General features: G+C 42.2%; 2 protein-coding genes and 1 pseudogene across 2 annotated transcripts in view; 2 read left to right on the top strand and 1 right to left on the bottom strand.

Moving 5' to 3' along the window:
- The window catches only part of LOC105724606 (olfactory receptor 13C7-like), a 105,081-nt gene that overhangs the window by 56,130 nt on the left and 30,330 nt on the right, over positions 1 to 18,621 (top strand). The window lies entirely within an intron of this gene.
- Positions 4,161 to 5,242, top strand: LOC105724609 (arginine/serine-rich coiled-coil protein 2-like; annotated as a pseudogene).
- On the bottom strand, positions 6,091 to 7,050 carry LOC105724515 (olfactory receptor 13C7-like). The gene has a single exon (XM_012463178.2). The coding sequence runs from the start codon at positions 7,048 to 7,050 to the stop codon at positions 6,091 to 6,093; it is 960 nt and encodes a 319-aa protein (XP_012318601.1).

Below are 18,621 nucleotides of genomic sequence, written 5' to 3'. Positions count from 1 at the left end.
CAGAATGTTTCTGAGATTCATCCATGTCGATACATGATTTAGCAGAATATCCCTGTTTTATTTTCCCCTAGTTTGGTCTTGAGATCTCTCTCGGGAGTATGGGTATAAACTGTAGCCCTAGCTCTAGGAATTTAGTCATGAATGTTTACAGTGCTCCTTTCATGGGATACTTCTTTATCCTAGATGATGGTCCAAAACCTAAGTGTCCAACCTGTGACGACCAAGTGTCCTTCTCACAGAAAACTTGTTTATACTGGCAGATTTTTATGGGTTTTGTCTTACCTGTGTCCAGCTTGTTCCTACTAAGATGGCAATTCTCTAGGAGAGCGCTGACCTAGAAGGAAGTTAGGTTCAGGTATGTTAGTCAAGTGAGACACAGAGGAGGCAGCTCAGGAAAGCACATGAAATAACAGAAGCAGTGTACTACAGATCTAGAGAGGAGAGGGCAGCAAGCCTCATAAGGCTAACAGGAAGAGAGGCAGCCATCCAGGACATGCACACTGAACCAGTGGGTGGAAAGCAAGAGAGGGCAAGTGAAGGACCTGTTGGTATCCAGGTTATTCTCATGCTGGTTTCAGCTCACTGCAACCTCCGACTCCCTGGATCAAGAGATTCTCCTGCCTCAGCTTCCCGAGTAGCAGGGATTACAGGCACGCGCCACCACGCGCAGCTAACTTTTGTATTTTTAGTAGAGACGAGGTTTCACCATGTTGGCCAGGATGGTCTTGATCTTCTGACCTTGTGATCTGCCCACTTTGGCCTCCCAAAGTGCTGGGATTACAGGTGTGAGCCATCGTGCCTGGCCCTCCACGGGGAGTTCTAGTTGATGGGTTTAGAGAAAGCAAGCACAAGTTCTAGGGAGTCACACTGTGACAGATGTGGTTACTGTGGCATTTCTGTGCAGTCCATACAGGGTGTGGGGGGCAGCAGAGAAAGTCAAGTCGATTATATCTAGTTATCCCATGGGAAGGTGGTCACCAGGAGGCAGCTGTATAAAGAAGATATCTGGATTGACCACATTAAAGAACTAGGAGTAGGCAGAGAATTGGAAACTGTGTTATGAGGAGCTAAGCCCTGTTTCTGGTATGAGAAGGATAAACGTATGTTTAAAATAGATGCTGAGACAACATAAAATTATAAGAATTCACTGCAATTCCTTTTTATTACTAAGTAGTATTCCATTATTTGAACATCCAGTTTGTTTATCCATTTTCCTTATTAGTAAACATCTGGGCTGTTTTCAGTTTGGGCTGATATAAATAAAGCTATTATGTATATTCTCACACAAGTCTTTTTGTCGTATATTTTTCATAGCTAAATAATCTGAGAATGTGATTGCAGGGTCATGCCATAGGTTTTGCTTAGTTTTATTAGAAATTGACAGATTTTTTGCCAAAATGTTTGTATCGTTTTACACTACGGCCAATAATGTGTGAGAGCTCCAGTTGTACTACATCCTTGTCAACATTTGATATTGTCAGTGTTTTCCATTTTAGTCACCCTGGTTGATATGTAATGGTATCTCACTGTGGTTTTAATTTGCATTTTCCTAATAACTAATGACATTGAACACTTTTTTTTGCATACGCCCATTGACTATTCATATATCTTCTTTGTGAATTATCTGTTCAAATCATTTATTATTTATTGTTTTTTAATATTGAGTTGTAGCAGTTCATTATATATTTTGGATTCAAGTCTTTTGTCAGGTATTATATTGTGAATATTCTCCCTATGGCTTGCACATTCATTTTCTTAATAGTGTTTTCTGCTAAACAGATTAAAAAAAAAAAAAAAACAAGATATATTTTTCTCAGTTCTGAAGGCTGGGAAGTCCAAGCTGCCAGCCAATTCCGTTCCTTGTGGGCACTATCTTCCAGGTGTATGGACAGGTGCCTTTTGCTGTGTCGTCATATGATGGGGGATGGGGGGCACTGAGAGAGCTAAACAGATGTTTTTAATTTTGATCAACTCTATCAATTTCCTTCTCTTTTGATTACTATTTTCCATATCCTCCCTAAGAAACTTTTGCCTACCCCCAGCCACAAAGATATTTTTCTGTGTTTTATTGTAAAAGCTTCATAGTTTTAGCTTTTATTTAGGTCTACAATCTGTAGTGGATTAATTTTTGTGTATGCAATTAAAGTTTATCTTTTCCAATGTAGCTATCTAGGTGTCTTAGTACCATTTATTGAAAAGAACTTCCTTTCCCCCATTGAATTGCTTTGGTGCCTTTGTCAAAAAATCAAAGATCATATAAATATAGATCTATTTATCTGTTCCATCCCTCTGATATATTTGCCGTTTTTTGCTAGTATCATACAGGCTTGATTCTTATAGCTTTATATTAAGTCTTAAGGTCAGGTACAACTTTCTAAGATTGTTTTGTATTTCCTTTGCATTTCTGTGTAAATTTTAGATTCAGATTTTTGTTCTCTGCAAAAAAAAAAGGCCTACAGGGATTATGATTAACATTGCATTGAATTTATAGATTAAATGGGGGAGCTGAGTTCAGCAGTTTGACTATGATGTGTCCCTATTGAGTCTTTCAATCAATTAGCATAATATATCTCTTATTTATTTAGGTCTAAATATAAGTAGTTTTCAATGTAGAGGACTTGTACATATTTAATTTACTCCTAAGTATTTTATTTTTACTTTTTTATAAATATGCTGAAACAATTGGATACTAAAAAAAAATGAGAACCTTACCTCATACCATACCAGAAAGACTCAAAATGGATCACAAACCTAAATGTAAAATCTAAAACCATACAACTTCTAGAAAAAAACATGGACAGAATCACTCAGCACAAACATGAGTGACTCGCTGTGAAGGATGGCTGGAGAAAATGCCCAGAGAAATGGGATGGTTAGGTCATAAGCTGGAAAGCCACCCCGAATGTGCTACAATGATAAATCTGAACTTATTTAGTTAAGTGTGGTATTATAGTCTGTCTTCAATGTCATGAAGCTTCCTTAGGGGAGTTAACATATTTCATTAATAATAAAAATGTTCATTTATCAATTGAGAGGTACTTTTTGCTAGCCACTGTGCATTTTTAACATATACACATACTGATCTTCACAACATCTCTATGGGGTTGGTTTAATTACTTCCATCTTACAAATTAGAAAACTAAGTCTCCACAAGATTAAATAGTTTTTTTAAAACAGGTTTGAAGTTACACAGGCAGAGGTACTCCATGTTAGTCTGGTTGCAAAGTCCATGTTCTTCACCAGATGGGTAATTATAAGTCGGCTTGAACAATTATTGCCAGCGTCCAATCTAAAATCCTAAAGAGACGAAAGGGACTCTGAATATAAACTTCCCTTGTGGTACTGATTTATCTAGAGGAACACTGCTAAGGATTCTCTTCTTGGGCTGTATTATCTGGTTTGACTGGTGTTGCAGCAAACTCTTCAGTGACTTTGGGCAGAAAATGGACATGCTGTAGGTATATTAAGAGGAGAGTTACCCAAAATTGTCTCTAGGATATTAAACAGGAAATTAAACACACAACACTCTGAGCTCCTATCATCAAAGTGGGGTTAAATGGTGTCATTCAGGATGCATCTTGGTATAGGTAATTTTTTTCTTGGCTCACTGCAACCTCCGCCTCCCAGGTTCAAGCGATTCTCCTGCCTCAGCCTCCCGAATAGTTGGGACTACAGGCACACGCCACCACGCCCAGCTAATTTTTGTATTTTTTAGTAGAGAGGGGTTTCACCATGTTGGCCAGGATGGTTTCGATCTCTTGACCTCATGATCCGCCCACCTTGGCCTCCCAAAGTGCTGGGATTACAGGTGTGAGCCACCACGCCCGGCCGGTATCGGTAATTTTCTAAAATAGCATTTTGGTTTTTAATTTGGATGCCAATTAAGAAGTGACTTTTCTGACTGTTGAAAGCAACAAGTGGAGGCACCCCTGTAGTGGCCGTGACTCTAATTTGTGGTGGCTAGTGATACAGAATGAGATGGACTAGCCCCACAAAAGACATCACCAGATAGAGATGGGGAAAAAGAGCAGTCAGATGTATCTGTTTCTCCCAGAGCCTCAAAACATCATTATTCACTGTCACGATCAAGGTCAAGAGAGAGAAAACGAAAGTCAGGTAATGAAGGAAGAAAACACAGGAGCTGGAGAAGAAGCAAAGAGGTAATAAAACATGAATCCAAAGATAAATCCCCTAAGAAACACAAGTCTGAGGAACATAATGACAAAGAACATTCTTCTGATAAAGAAAGAGATCAACTAAGTTTATCTGAAAATGGTGAGGACAAGCACAAATGCAAAGAAAGTCATCAAGAGGCAGAAGTTACTCAAGATCTAGGTCTCGTGAAAGACTCCATCGTAATAGAAGCAGGAAGCAGAAGAGGTCTCAATCCAGGAGTAGGGAGTGGAAGAAGTCTCGATCTAGAAGCAGAGAGAGGAAGAAATCAAGATTCAGAAACCGGAAAAGAGAAGGGCGGATCAGGTCTCATTCCTGCTCAAGATTGAGACACAGGCATAGGACTAGAAGCAGGAGTAGAACAAGGAGTAGGAGTTAAGAAACAAAGAAGAGAACTGAAAAGCCAAGAAGATTTAGCAGAAGTTTAAGCCAGACTCTGAGTCCACCTCCCTTCAGTGGCAGAAATGCAGCAATGGATGCACAAGAAGGCTTAGCTAGGAGATTAGAAAGGGTGAAGAAATTACAAGAACAGCGAGAAAAGGAAATGGTTGAAAAAAAAAATAAGAAATAGCTGCAGCTACTGAGGGTTCTATTCCCAATGAAGCCACCCTGTTGGCATTAGGAACACGGGTAACACCTCAGATAGCCACAGCAGCTCAGATGGCAGCCTGGCAAGCTAAAGCTGTGGCAGAGACAGGAACAGCTGTACCTAGCTACTAAACTCAGCAGCTGTAAATCCAGTGAAATTTTCTGAACAAGAGAAAAAAGGAAAATGCGTTGGCAGGGCAAGAAAGAAGGGGACAAATCCCAGTCTGCTAAAATATGGGAAAAATTAAATTTTGGAAACAAGGACCAAAATGTCAAATTTAGGAAATTGATGGGTATAAAGAGTGAAATTGAAGCTGGATGTAGCTCAGTTGATGAAGAAAGTTACAAGCCTCTGAAGCAACAGGAAGAAGTATTTAGAAGTTTAGATGCTCAGTATGAAATGGCAAGATCACAAACCCACACACAAAGAGGAATGGGTTTGGTTTTCACATCTTCAATGTGAGAAATGGATGCAGTTTGAAAAAGATTGTACTTGTAAAGTTTGGGACTTTATAAACGTCTTGTTCTGGTATCAGGTCCTTGTTCACCAAACAGCTGGCATTCTAGCTTGCATGGGTGTTGCATGGACTTTAATTTATTGAAATATATGAATTTTTATAAATATCAGATCAGTGATACTGGTGTTAGTGTTGTAATTCAGGTTAAACCCATTTCCATTAAACTCGACAGGACTATAGAAGGACTATTTTTTAGTTCATGAAATCTACTTTTCAAATATATAAAAGCTGCAGGTGGGATAAAATCTCATACATGGATTTTGTTGTGTGTCTGCTGTCTTGTGTACTTTTGTACTTAACCTTGTACAGTTATTTTCATCTCTTGAAACATGAAATGTTATGTAGGTGTTCTTTAGAAGATCTGGCCATTTGGTACATAATTCAGCACAGATAAGCTGGGTGGTGATGATGGTAAAAATGGTTTTCTCAAAAAAAAAAAAAGAAGTGACTTTTCCTCACTGTCATGCTCCCCATTACACAATAGAACAGAAAACAACCTGATTGTCACATACAAATTGAAACTGGTCTGCACATACACAAAGAAAGAAGTATTTGTTTTACAAAGTTCTAACTGTTACTGCTTATTTTTTTCAGAATAAGAATACAAATAAAATGTAATAGTCACTTATTCTTGGTTCTAGGTGATTTAGCACATTCTAAAGAGTTAGTGTTCCATCCTCTATCACCCAAGAATTGCCCCACCTCAGTGAGCATCAGTTTGGAAACTGTTGTGCGGGACCATTAAGCAAGTCTATGCTTACTGAGTAAACCTCTTGTGTGCACAGAACCAAAAGATAACCGCTTCCTCTCACTATTGCTGGGTGAAGCATTTCTGACTCAGCAGACTCCTCACGGCGGCCTTCACATCCTTGTTCCTCAGGCTGTAGATGATGGGGTTGAGCATGGGGGTCACTACCCCATAGAAGAGGGAGATGAGCTTGTCTGAAACATCCTTCTTGTTTGCCCGCAGCGGGTCCTTAGACTTGGGCTTTGCATACATGGAAAGAATAGTCCCATAGAAAATGACCACCACACTAAGATGTGCAGAGCAAGTGGAGAAGGCCTTTCGCTGTCCTTCAGCTGAGGGGATCCTCAGGATGGTGATGAGTATGAAGAGGTAGGAGACAAAGATGAAGAGGACTGGGACCCCCAGGAAGATCACATTGGCCACCCCCATGCTGATCACATTGATGGAGATGTCAGCACAGGCCAACTTCAGAACTGCCAGGATCTCACAGGTGAAATGGTTGATGACATTGTCCCCACAGAAAGGTAACTGTACTGCAAGAGAGACCTGCACCAAGGAGTTGGCTCCACCAGCCACCCAGGAGCTGGCAGCCATGGGCATGTAGGCAGCCTTGCTCATGACTACTGGGTACCTAAGGGGGTTGCAGATGGCCACGTAGCGATCAAATGCCATCATGCCCAGCAGCACACACTCTGTGGCTCCCATGGCAAAGGAGAGGAACATCTGCACTGCACAGCCAGAGAAGGAGATGGTTTTCCTGGGAGTGAGAAAACCATCCAGGACCAGAGGAATGGAAGAGGTTGTGTAGCAGATGTCCAGGAAGGAGAGGTTCCCCAGGAAGAAGTACATGGGCGTGTGCAGGTGGGAGTCAAGGATAGTCACCAGGATGAGGACCCCATTGCCCAGCAGGATCACCAGGTACATCAGCAGGATGAGCACAAAGAACGTTTTCTCCAGCCTTGGCTGATCTGACAGGCCAAGCAAGACAAATTCGGCCCCAATGGATTGGTTGGCTACTTCCATTTTAAATTATCTCTTCCCCTCTCAGGAAAACTGAGAACAACAAACATGTTTATGAAGATCAGTATGTGGTATTTATAATGAGATGCTTCTAGAACATATAATCCAATTTACCCTTTGAGATGCCAAATTGTAGTACCAGCAGCTAACAGATAAAATTCACTGCCTACTGAAGTTACCTTAAAAGTCAGGACATGTCAGATCAAAAGCAGGAGAAGCAGACCCTGGAAATCTAATTAAACCATGATAAATGAGAGAATTTTCATCAGACCAATGGTATTAACACACTTGAAGGAAGGGATATGTAAGGAAGGATCTGCATAAACACCATAAAAGAGGACCTTTGAGGGTGCTGCATGGTTCCAGCACTGACCAGAGAAGTGGGCTCCTCTGCCAGCCCTGCCTGTCCCTGAATCGTCCCTGCAGTGTCCTTGGGGGTTTTAGGCTGTCACATTCAGTGATGCTGGCTGCTGACATCATCCCACCCACTCCCCTGGATCTAATTCTCTGATGTTAATTCAGATCCACAGAGTCCCTCACAGGGAGTATGTGATGAGCACAGATCAGGAAGATTAGGGTCTATCCAGCATTTAAATGTGTTACTTGATTCCTGGTTTCTAGTTCATTTTTTGTGAGTTTGGCTGGGGCTCTCCCTTGGTTGCCCTGTCAATGAGCAGTTTCTGAGCAAGAGAGCTTGGAGACACTAACAGAAGCACTTCCATATCCCCCTCTAACCAGCATTTGTTCCCAGTACTGCCGTTTCCCAGTCTGCTCCAGACCTGCGAAGGAGCAGGAATAGAATCCAAGGACAAGCGTCCCTCGTGCCTCCCAGTGTGACTTTGTGAGTAGATTCTGGGCTTTGGGAGCAGTTTTATGTCACAGCTCCTAACTCAGAACCTTCTATATCCAAGCTGACCTTTAAACCACTGCAATGCCATGTAATGTTTTCTCCACGGAAGAGCAATTCCACCCAGGCTTACAGAGGGATCGCTGAAAATGGCACCGCAGACCTATCGATCCAGCACACTAGAGAAAACCTCAAGCCTTGACTTCTTATGTTAAGATGAGGAAGCTGAAGCTCAGAAAGGAGCACAGGCAGCAAGGACAGGGCCAGGTGCTTCCGCACCTTCTCCCCAAGGCTCCTTCCCTTACCACTCTGATTAGATCCTTGCCAGTCCATTTGTGCCAGAGTAGAACTACCAAGCAGTGAAGAATTGACTATGAAGTCTTGGTCATCCTCGCTCTCCCTAGGATATTTTTGTTTGTTTTTTGTTTTTTTGGTTTTTTTAAATATATATTTTATTGCATTTTAGGTTCTGGGGTACATGTGCAGAACCTGCAGGATTGTTGCATAGGTACATACATGGCAATGTGGTTTGCTGCCTCCATTCCCCTGTCACCTATATCTGACATTGCTCCCCATGTTATCCCTCCCCAACCTCCCTACCCACTGCTGTCCCTCCCCTGTTTCCCCCCAACAGACCCCAGTGTGTGATGCTCCCCTCCCAGTGTGACTTTGTGAGTAGATTCCATGTGAGTTGTCCATGTGTTCTCATTGTTCAACACCCGCCTATGAGTGAGAACGTGTGGTGTTTGTTTTTCTGTTCTTATGTCAATTTGCTGAGAATGATGGTTTCCAGATTCATCCATGTCCCTACAAAGGACATGAGCTCATCGCTTTTTATGGCTGCATAGTATTCCATGGTGCATATGTGCCGCATTTACCTTGTCCAGTCTATCATCGATGGGCATTTGGGTTGGTTCCAGGTCTTTGCTATTGTAAACAGTGCTGCAATGAACATACATGTACATGTGTCTTTATAATAGAATGATTTATAATCCTTTGGATATATACCCAGTAATGGGATTGCTGGGTCTCCCTAGGATTTTTATGAAGAGTAGAGGTATCACTGCTTTCTCTAAGATCTCTGCCTCATGTCAGGGCTTGGGTGGGGATGGGTGGTGTCCCTGAGCACCACACGTTCCATCTGTAACTATCACACTGTTGCTGGCTGGGGGAGATCAGGTAGGAGAAACTGGACCAGTTTGAAGCCATCCTCATGCAGTTACCAGAGAAGAGTAAGTGTGGGCATCAGTAATATGTGGGGAAAAGAGATCCTCTTTAGAGATACTAGCACTGCTGACTGGAAAATCTTAGATTTGGCAGAGACGTTATAAAGTTACTGGTCTTATCTCGCTTTCCTTCATTGCATGAATACCTTCCATGCAACACAATTTTCCCATTTTTGTTTGGAATACCTTTAGGTGCATGGAGCTGATACCTTCCATTCCTTTGCCGGATGGCCTCGATTGCTAGAAAGGTTTCAGAAACTTGCTTCTAATGTTATTCCCCATTCCTCCCCCGACTCTGCCCCATTCCCACACTTGCCTAGACTCCCAGGATATCCCTGCTCCCTTTCTCCTGTAAAAGACCCTGTGGAAGCTATGACCAAGTTCCCACTCACAACCTTTGCTCTTCTGCTTACCTACCTGAAGAAGGTTTAGCCACAGAGAGAACCCTGTCTACATGCAGTGTGAAGATAAGTTCACGGTGGGGACAGGCACTCACCTGGACAAAAGGTCTCATAGCAGGGGATGATGCTGGAAGTTCTCCAGGCTTCAGAATGATTGTTCCAACTGCACACATTGACCATTTCCAACTAGCCCCATTGGTTGGGGCTGTGCCTGGAAGCATGCAGCAAATTCTATTTAGCTGTCTTGGAACTAAGCAATTTCTTCACACTTCACAGCAAGGTAAAGGGAATGTGGGGTTGGCCATAGCTGAAGGGGTTCTAGCTGTTCACTTTCCTGGGCTTTTCCATGCTGAGTGAGATACAGACAGGAAGGACAGCTCAAGGAGCTGCTTCCAGCTGATTCTGTGGTCATGCCCTGCCTGCATGCTCAGGGCAAGCACCCTGTGCCTTCACCCTGACCTGCTCTCCAGAGATTCCATCAGGGGCCCATGGAGCAGTTTAGAGCTCTGGTTGTTTGGGGGCCACTTTTAATCCCAGAAGCAATTTAAAGTTTAGTGAAGGGCCTCACAGGAGTTTAGGGCCTGCATCCCACAAACCTAATTAGACAAGTTGCAGATAGCTCTATGTAAATCTTAACTCTTACTGCAAAGAAGTGTTCCTTGGATTAGAAAGTTCAATCCTGTCATTGTTGACCATCCTGGAATTAGAGGCAATAACCAAATTCTTACCATGCTTTGGCCACAATGTTATGTCTGTCTGAGGAAGCTCTGCCACTTGCCTTTGTAAACCTGTCAAAACAAGAGGGAAAAACTTTGCCACTGCTGAGACAGACACACTGGTCATCTACTTGTGCCCTGAGCATGGCCTTCCCTGCAGCCCCTCAGACACATCCAGAGCTGACCAGCCCTGACCTCTGCCCTTGACATCAGGAAGCAAGCAACACGTGCCATGGGCTAGCACCAGGCGCTAGAAAGATAGTGAAATGACAAGGACAGGGCCCCTGGCCTCCAGAAAGGTCCTGGTGACAGCTACATTCTGTGAGATAATTGCCAAGTGCCCTTAACTTGTATGAGAGCCTGGGAAGAATCAGAGGAAGAAAGTCAGGGGAAAGGGCATGAGGGGGCCAGTGTACTAGACCTGTCAGCAGAAGACACTACAGATCAGGGAGAAAAAGAAAGGTTGAGCAAAGGACAGGATTTTAAAACCAAGAAAGAGAAAGAAAACAAAACAAGATGAAACAAAACAAAAACAATAAAAAAAAACCAGAGGAGACAGAAAAGAGAGGATATTTAAACTAGCATACAGGACTGGGGACTGAAGTGTTACTTAGACTCAGTGTCAAAACATTCCTCCAATTAACCCCTTATTCTGTGCCAGGCACTGTGATGGTTACTGAGGATAAGAATGAAAATAAGAAATCTTTCTTATAATTGAGGATTATGGATTAGTGTGCATGGAAGGTTTGAGTTCATAGACGGGGACTAATATTAATAGTGGTTGCCACATTTTGCAAAATGCTTTTAACCAATCTCCCTTTACCTAGCTATCCAGATTAACTAATACTCCCCATTCCCTCTGCAAAATGTGGGGACCAGCACCCATGCCAAGTTGCTGGCTGCCCAACATGCCTGCTCCCACTAGCTGGGAGGTACACTAAGGGCAGTTACGTTTATTCCCCAGCCTGCTCAAGCCAATGGTTAATCTTGTAGTTGTATTAAGTTAACTTAAGTTACACAAACTGATCTAAAAAGAGAGTGGAAAGTGCTGCCTTTATGAAAACTGAGTTGAAAGCTTTGGATAGATTCGTAGTAAAATAAATGGCTGTCATATCAGATGTCAGGGAGGTAATTGTTAAAATCTAGACAGATTCTGCCCCGCAATCCTTTTGCAAAAATCTTCAAATTCTTACTCTAATAAATTTAAGTTGAAAATTGTAGACAATGTGCCATGGGTGTGATTTATTTAAGAGTCCAATCAGTGGACTCAGACACGAAAGGTCCTCTCTCTGTGTCAAAAGATTGGAAAATAAATACAGTCGTATGTTTTCACTTAAAAGAAAATGTTTAAGGTAGTGGTTCTTGCAGAGCTTGTAGCCTGCAGTGAATGCCAAGAGCGAAGTACTCAGACAGTTCCAGCTGAGCAGGGCTAGCTGGTAGCTCTTCCGAGAGAGTCCGCTCCAGCATCTGTCCACCAAGTATTTATTGAAAGGGCTTGTATTAACTATAAACATCCACTAGATGGTCATTTGAGGTGGGTTGCTGAGGCACCTGTGACACTGTACACACTCGAACCGCATTCTCAGGAGGCTATTTTCGGCATTCCTTATCACACCACACACTCCACTCCCTGTGCTGTTTTAAGGGTCAAGGAGTTTCATTCCCATGCACAAATAACATACACAGTGCCTCAGTAATTTTCCATGCCCTGAACTCAAATGCCATGTACATAAGCTTGAATATGTTGCCATGCACCACCCTCTCCTTCTCCCCCTTCTTTAATTCTTAGAGCGTGCTGGTCATCCAATGCAAGGTAAGCTTCTATCATTCTTCTCTGCTCATAGATGCATTGGGTGGTGGCACAGAGCCATCTGCAGATGCCTATCAAACAGATACAAAGAAGAACAAGTATAGTGGCCATCACCCAAATATGTATGTTTAACCCAGACAACCAAGTGTTCGGGTTTAACCATTGAAAGCCTTCTTGTATTTGCTGAAGGATGCTTGTTTGTAATTGCTGCAACCATTCTTCAAGTTGTTTCTTCAATTCACACTCAAGAGTGGAAATTTGAGAAGGCAAATGGTTGTGATAAGCTTCTTGCAAATGTGCGTTTCTAAATAACTGCAAGGTGGAATCTTGTTCCCAGTTCCGGGTTAAATTTACAGGCAACCACAATTCTGCTCACCAATTAAAGTCATGACATAGGTTATATTTAACTGTGTAATGTTTTGTTGAGACAGGCATGTAGCATATCAGCTACTGGAAGAGACTTTTTCTACTATAAAGGATTGATTCTGCTCTATGTTAGGAACACCTTGCCCAAACAGAAGTATACAGAGGTGCATAGTACAAATCAGGACTGTGTTAGTAACATTATTGTGTAAAGAGAGGGTATAGTTGCCATCACCAGGAATGTACTCATCATGTGAAAGAACTCTTTCAAAAACAGAAGACCTAGTCTCCAAATGTGGGTATGAGCAGGGCTTAAAGCTTGTTTCCCTTTTAGTTGTAATATTGGTCCTGAAAGCCCATACTCTGACCAGGTTATTGAACTATAGGATGGACTCCCAAATCCAATAGTCTGATTTGCAGACATAAGATAACCATGGGGACCCCAATTAAGTAAAGTGTCATTATCAAACAGAGGCCCTTGGCACTGCACAGGTTGCCTGCATGGAGATTAACAGATGGCCTCAAACTTATATCTCAGTCCCTACTCGGACGGCATATAGGAAGATCAGGCACTTGCATAGCTTCATTAGAGACTTCAGTAAGAGTAGTAGTAACAGCAGAAATAAAGGTCATACTTGCAAGCTTAGCATCCCTTTTGGGCTGATAGTAAAGATATTCCTGAGGAATAAGAGTAACACACTTATCATGTGCTATTGTGGAAAAACAAAGAGAGGGATTACTAGACAATCAAGTCAAGGATTTATTAAGTTTAATCCACCTCAAATTTTCAATTAAGGGTTAAGACAGGAGCATCTATTGACCTCCTGTCCAAGAAATATTATTAGATGACAAAGGCAGGTCAGCATCCCACCATGTAAAAACATTAAAAAACAGCGTGATTTAGAACATGACTCCAATAAACATGTTATTGAGCTGATCCCACTTGGCAAAGGATAAGAATTACCAGTCACCCTAACATCCATGTCTGTCTTACTTTCTCAGATGTTTCCCCAATTACCACCAGATACATAAGAAGAAACCGGTTCTCTGCAGTTGCAGGGTCTTCCATGGCAGCAAGCTGGATAGTTGCTTGTTGATCCAATTTCTTTAGCTGTCCTCAAGTAATGTCAGATGCCTTCCAAGTCATCACTGTCCTTGTTGGTCGATTCTCCAATGACAGGACGTTCTCAAGGAGAGACCCCCATATTCCCCCTTATTTTGTTTATTAAGATACACTTTAAGAGTTTGATGAGTTTATTCAATAATGGCCTGACTGGCTAAGTTATAGGGAATACCAGTTTTGTGTTGTATGTATTAAAGTTTCAATGTATATGTAAATTGAGCATGAAGATAGATAGTAAGGCCCGTTATCAGTTTTTATAGTTTGTGGAAGGCCTACAGTTATAATCGATTTAAACAAATGAGCAATTGCATCTTTAGTTTTTTCTCTAGTCCACTGGGTAGCATGTATTAAACCTGTGTAAGCATCCACAAGAATGTGGAGAAGCTTAAAACATCCAAAGGGTGGATACTGAGTAACACCAGTTTGCCAGATAGCACTGGGCACCAAACCTCATGGGTTGGCACCAAGTCCTAAGGGAAAAGGAGAGAGAGAACGCCGTTGGCTAATAGGACAAATTTTAACAATCATGTGAGCTTGAGCAAGTGTTAAATGAAACTGTTGAAAAAAAATATGATCAGCTTGAGCTCACAAAAATGCAGAAAAGTCTGCAAACCACATTTGTGGTTGTACCAGAGCATCAGCTCGAGCGTTTCCTGTAAAGGGACCAGGTAACCTAGAATGAGGGCGAATATGGGTGATGTAAATATGGTGACGATGGGCACAGAGGAGCTCTTGCACTGCAAGAATCGAAACTAGTAGAGATTCATTAGTAATGCCCTTCACTTGTACAAGATCTAAATGAGTAGTACTATATACTGCTTGAGTGGAATGACTAATTACATTTATGTCTTGGTGAGGAAAAGTTTGTAAGGCCAATATTAGGGCACCTAAATCCAACTGTTGCATAGTTTTAAAATGTTCCTGGATTTTGTGCCACCAGTTTTGCATGACATTTTGCCACACTATAGCTGCTTTTCAGTTTTGTCTGAACCATCTGTAAAGACAGTAATGGCATGAAGCAAGGGCTCAGAGACAACAATAGATACAAATTATAACAGGCACAGCTTGTAAAAAGTTCGGGAGCTTAGAGGCGGGTTAGTGAAAGCTGATATTACCAATAAAGTTAGCCATTGCTATTTGCCAATCAAGATTAAAAGCTAAGAAAGTATGAAATTGTTCCTTGCTTAACAGTAGGAAAAGAGTAATGGGTTATATCTTGATAATTGGACACAACTTCAGTGCCTGTTTATGAGAAGAGAAGCTATTAAATCTGTGATGTTTTGTATGTGTTTAGAGGGATTATAAGATGGTTAAATAGCATATAAAATACAGAAATGGCAAAAGATAAAGACTACCTGCTAAACTGAGGCATGGAAGGGATGATATTTTAAGTGATGTTTACCATATTTTGGCCCTTGAAAGTTATTAGAATGTGACTAAGTTACCAGAATAATAAACCCGCATTGAGTTAGCTTAAGTGTGTAAAAAAAAAAGAAAAGGAAAAAAAAAACCAAAATCCTGTTTTAAATGTGTTCAGGTGTTGGCCATTTTCTTGCATTAGCCTTTAGCTGGAATGTCTTAGATGTGAGCTGGGAAAGCAGGGCTGTGGTCGGTTTCTTTTCACCTGCTCCTGGCTCTTTAGGCGCCTCTATTTTTAATAGCCTGCCACCTGTTGTTGCCCTTATCCCGAGAGGAAGGAAGACTACAAGTGGCAGCAAGAGGCCAGAGAATATCCAGGTGGTAAAGTGCATGTGTGAGTGCAGAGGCAGGAGGCAAGAGGGTAACAGGCTGGGAAAAGACCTCTTCCCTGATCCTCCAGACCACCTACGCTTGGAGCCAACCCTGTTAGGTAAGGTACTGAAAATATACTGGGCTTTTTAAATTTTTACTACCCCCAAGCAGAGAGGCTCAGGGGAGAAGCAGACATGCAGCATAGGGTCTGCTTTGAAGTTTCCCAGCCACAGTGTTTTTAAACATTTTATTAAAAAATGAAACAAACATTCCTTACTGCTGCGTCTTGTCAAGGAGACGCGGCCACCCGATCGTGTAGATGTTTGCTGACTGGTGGTCTCATCCAGGAACCGTCCCTTGGGCAGCCTCCAATCTCCTCAAGGGGGATGGGAGGTACTGTTGCCTGAATGGGGCCAACAGATGCAGGTTCCTTTAAGGATAGAGGAAAAGAGGACAATAGTTTTTCTATAGGGGAGGAAAAGGCTCCGGTCCATCCTTATCCTCACTAGAAAAAATCTCTTCCTTATTCCCCATAGTAGAGACTGAAGGAGGGAGAGGAGTCTCTTCCTGTTGTTCTGGTTCCTACTTTTCCTTCTCCTTTAAATCTCCTGAATTCCCTTCAGGTGGAGAAGATGGGCGACTTGACTCACTGCAATCAGGCAGATAAAGAGGATACAACACAGATTGTACCAGCGCCCAGGTGGTCAAAATATTAACATTAGTAAAATGACCTTGCTCATATCCTCTTTTCAGGCAGTGACCTGCCTGCTCCCATAACTCTAAATCTAAGATTCCTTGATCAGGAAACCAAGGGCATTCCTGCCGAATTAAGAGCATAAGCTTGTGTAGGGCTCCAGGCTCTACGGTGCACTGAATAGCCTTAAGTAGCTGTGGCACTGTTTTAAAAAACACTTTCTGCTCTTTGGTCATTTCTTGACCTGTGATAACTTAACGCCTGATAATTTACGCATGTGTCCCATCCTCCTGATGGGGGTCAGGACTGTCCCTTACCGGGATTCCCCCAAAATTGATGAGCTCTCCTCCTCCTTCACACATAAATTCAAGGTGATCATGTCAGGGGCATCAGTTGCAGAGCGTATAGCTGCAGTGAATGCCAAGAATTAAGTACTCAGAGAGTTCCAGCTGAGCAGGGCTAGGGGTTAGCTCTTCTGAGAGAGTCCACCCCAGCGTCTGTCCACCAAGTATTTATTGAAAGGGCTTGTATTAACTACAAACATCCACTAGATGGTCATTTGAGGTGGGTTGCTGAGGCACCTGTGACCTCATACACACTCAAACTGCATTCTCAGGAGGCTGTTTTCAGCAGTCCTTATCACACCACACACTCCAGTCCCTGTCCTGTTTTCAGGGTCAAAGAGTTTCATTCCCATGCACAAATAACATACACAATGCCTGAGTAATTTCCAATGCCCCAACCTTAAATGCCATGTACATAAGCTTTAATATGCTGCCATGTGCCCCCTACAGGTTCTCAAACTTTTTTACCTCAGGACTCCATATTTTTCAAATATTTCTCATCCCTTTCTCTCTTTATTCTCCTTTTGGTATTCTTATTTTGCATATGTTACACTTTTTGTATTTGTCTCACACTTCTGGATATTCTTTCTGGGCTTTTCCCCCCAGTCTTTTCTCTCTTTGCTTTTCAGTTTTGAGTTACTATTGCAGATCCTCAAGCTCAGACATTCTTTCTTCAGCCATGTGCAGTCCACTAATGTGCCCATCGAAGGCATTCTTCATTTCTGTTACAGTGTTTTTGATACCTAGCATTCCTTTTTGATTCTCTCGCAGAATCTCTCTGCTTAGATTACCCATCTGTTTTTGCATGTTGTCTGCTGTTTCCATGAGAATCATTAGCATATTAATAATAGTTACTTTAAATTCCTAGTCTGATAATTCCAACATCTCTGCCATACCTGAGTCTGGTTCTGGTGTTTGTTCTGTCTTCAACCTATGTTTTCTGCCTCATAATATGCCTTGTAAGTTTTTGTTGAAAGCCAGACATGAGGTAGTGGGTAAAAGGAACTGGAGTAAATATGCCTTTATTAATGTGGTGATAGAGTATAGGGTGGTGAGAGAGGGGTGACAGGAAGTGCCCTATAATCCATGATTAGGTCTCAGTCTTTTAGGAAGCCCATGTCCCTGGCATGTGATCTGTGCAAGTGCCTCTTAGTCTTTTTCTACCCTTTAGATGGGACAAAGGTCTAGAGCTTGCTAGAGTTGGACATTTCTCTTATGCCGGGTCAGTTAGACTCTGATAAAACCCCAGTAGGTTAGACCTTGGTAAAAGAATGCTCTGGACCAGGCACCATGGCTCACACCTGTAATCCCAGCACTTTGGGAGGTGAAGCAGGTGGTTCACTTGAGGTCAGGACTTCATGATCAGCCTGTTGGAAACAATTGCTCAGGGTTGCAAAGAAAATGAGTGCTCAAAGGATTTTTCAGCAAGGCAAATTTACTTCAACAAAAGGGTGCCACTCACACTCATGGTTGCTGTGAGAGCATAATAAACAAAGGAAAACAGGGATATTTATTCCTAATGCTGTCCCTACTTCTGTGTCCCGCTTCCAATGGCTGGAACTAGATCACTCAGTCTAAACTGATCCCGATTGGCTAGGAACTTAAACTTTTCCTAAATGGGTAAAAGTGCAATGGAGGAACAAAGGACAGGGGTTGTTCCCAGGGGAACTACGAAGCTAACACATTCCCAAATAAGGAAGGGGACATGGGTTACAGACTGAGTAAAGCTAAGGCACACCTGGACATGTCCAAGTGCAGCAAAGGCAGGAAAGATTCCTTGCAGAACAAAGAACAAGAAAGTCGTACAAACTGTGTCTTTGAAGAGGAACTTTATTTAACAAGCCTGATCAACATGGTGAAACCCATCTCTACTAAAAGTACAAAAAATTAGCTGGATGTGGTGGCACATGCCTGTAGTCCCAGCTACTCAGGAGGCTGAGACAGCAGAATTGCTTGAACCCAGGAAGAAGGGGTTGCAGTGAGTGGAGATCATGCCACTGCACTCCAGCCTAGGCAACAGAGTGAGAAAAAAAAAAAGAAAAAAAGAATGCTCTGGCATATTTCAAACTGGTTACTTTAAAGTATCGGGAGCACCCCATCCCTCCCCGACAAGGACTTTTGAACTCTCAGACTGTTCCACACTGAGCCTCCAGCAATTCGTTCATTACAGTTCAGGTTTTCCTACCTTGTTACTGTCCAATGGAGGTTTTTGCCTGTGGGTCCTTGCTCCAGTAAATTGTAATTCTCTGTATCTATCTGACAGATCTAAGAAGAGTTGTTGATTTTTCAGTTGATTCAGCTTTTTACTTGTTATTAGAC

This window comes from Aotus nancymaae, unplaced genomic scaffold (assembly GCF_030222135.1).
Source record: "Aotus nancymaae isolate 86718 unplaced genomic scaffold, 86718_ANA_hifiasm-v0.15.2.pri h1tg000003l, whole genome shotgun sequence".
Classification (NCBI taxonomy): Eukaryota; Metazoa; Chordata; class Mammalia; order Primates; family Aotidae; genus Aotus; species Aotus nancymaae.
The sequence above is the reverse complement of the archived record's forward strand: the minus strand, read 5'-3'. Positions and strand labels throughout refer to the sequence as shown.

Coding starts and splice junctions, on each gene's coding strand:
- LOC105724515 (XM_012463178.2), bottom strand. CDS start 7,050: ATGGAAGTAGCCAACCAATCCATTGGGGCCGAATTTGTCTTGCTTGGC.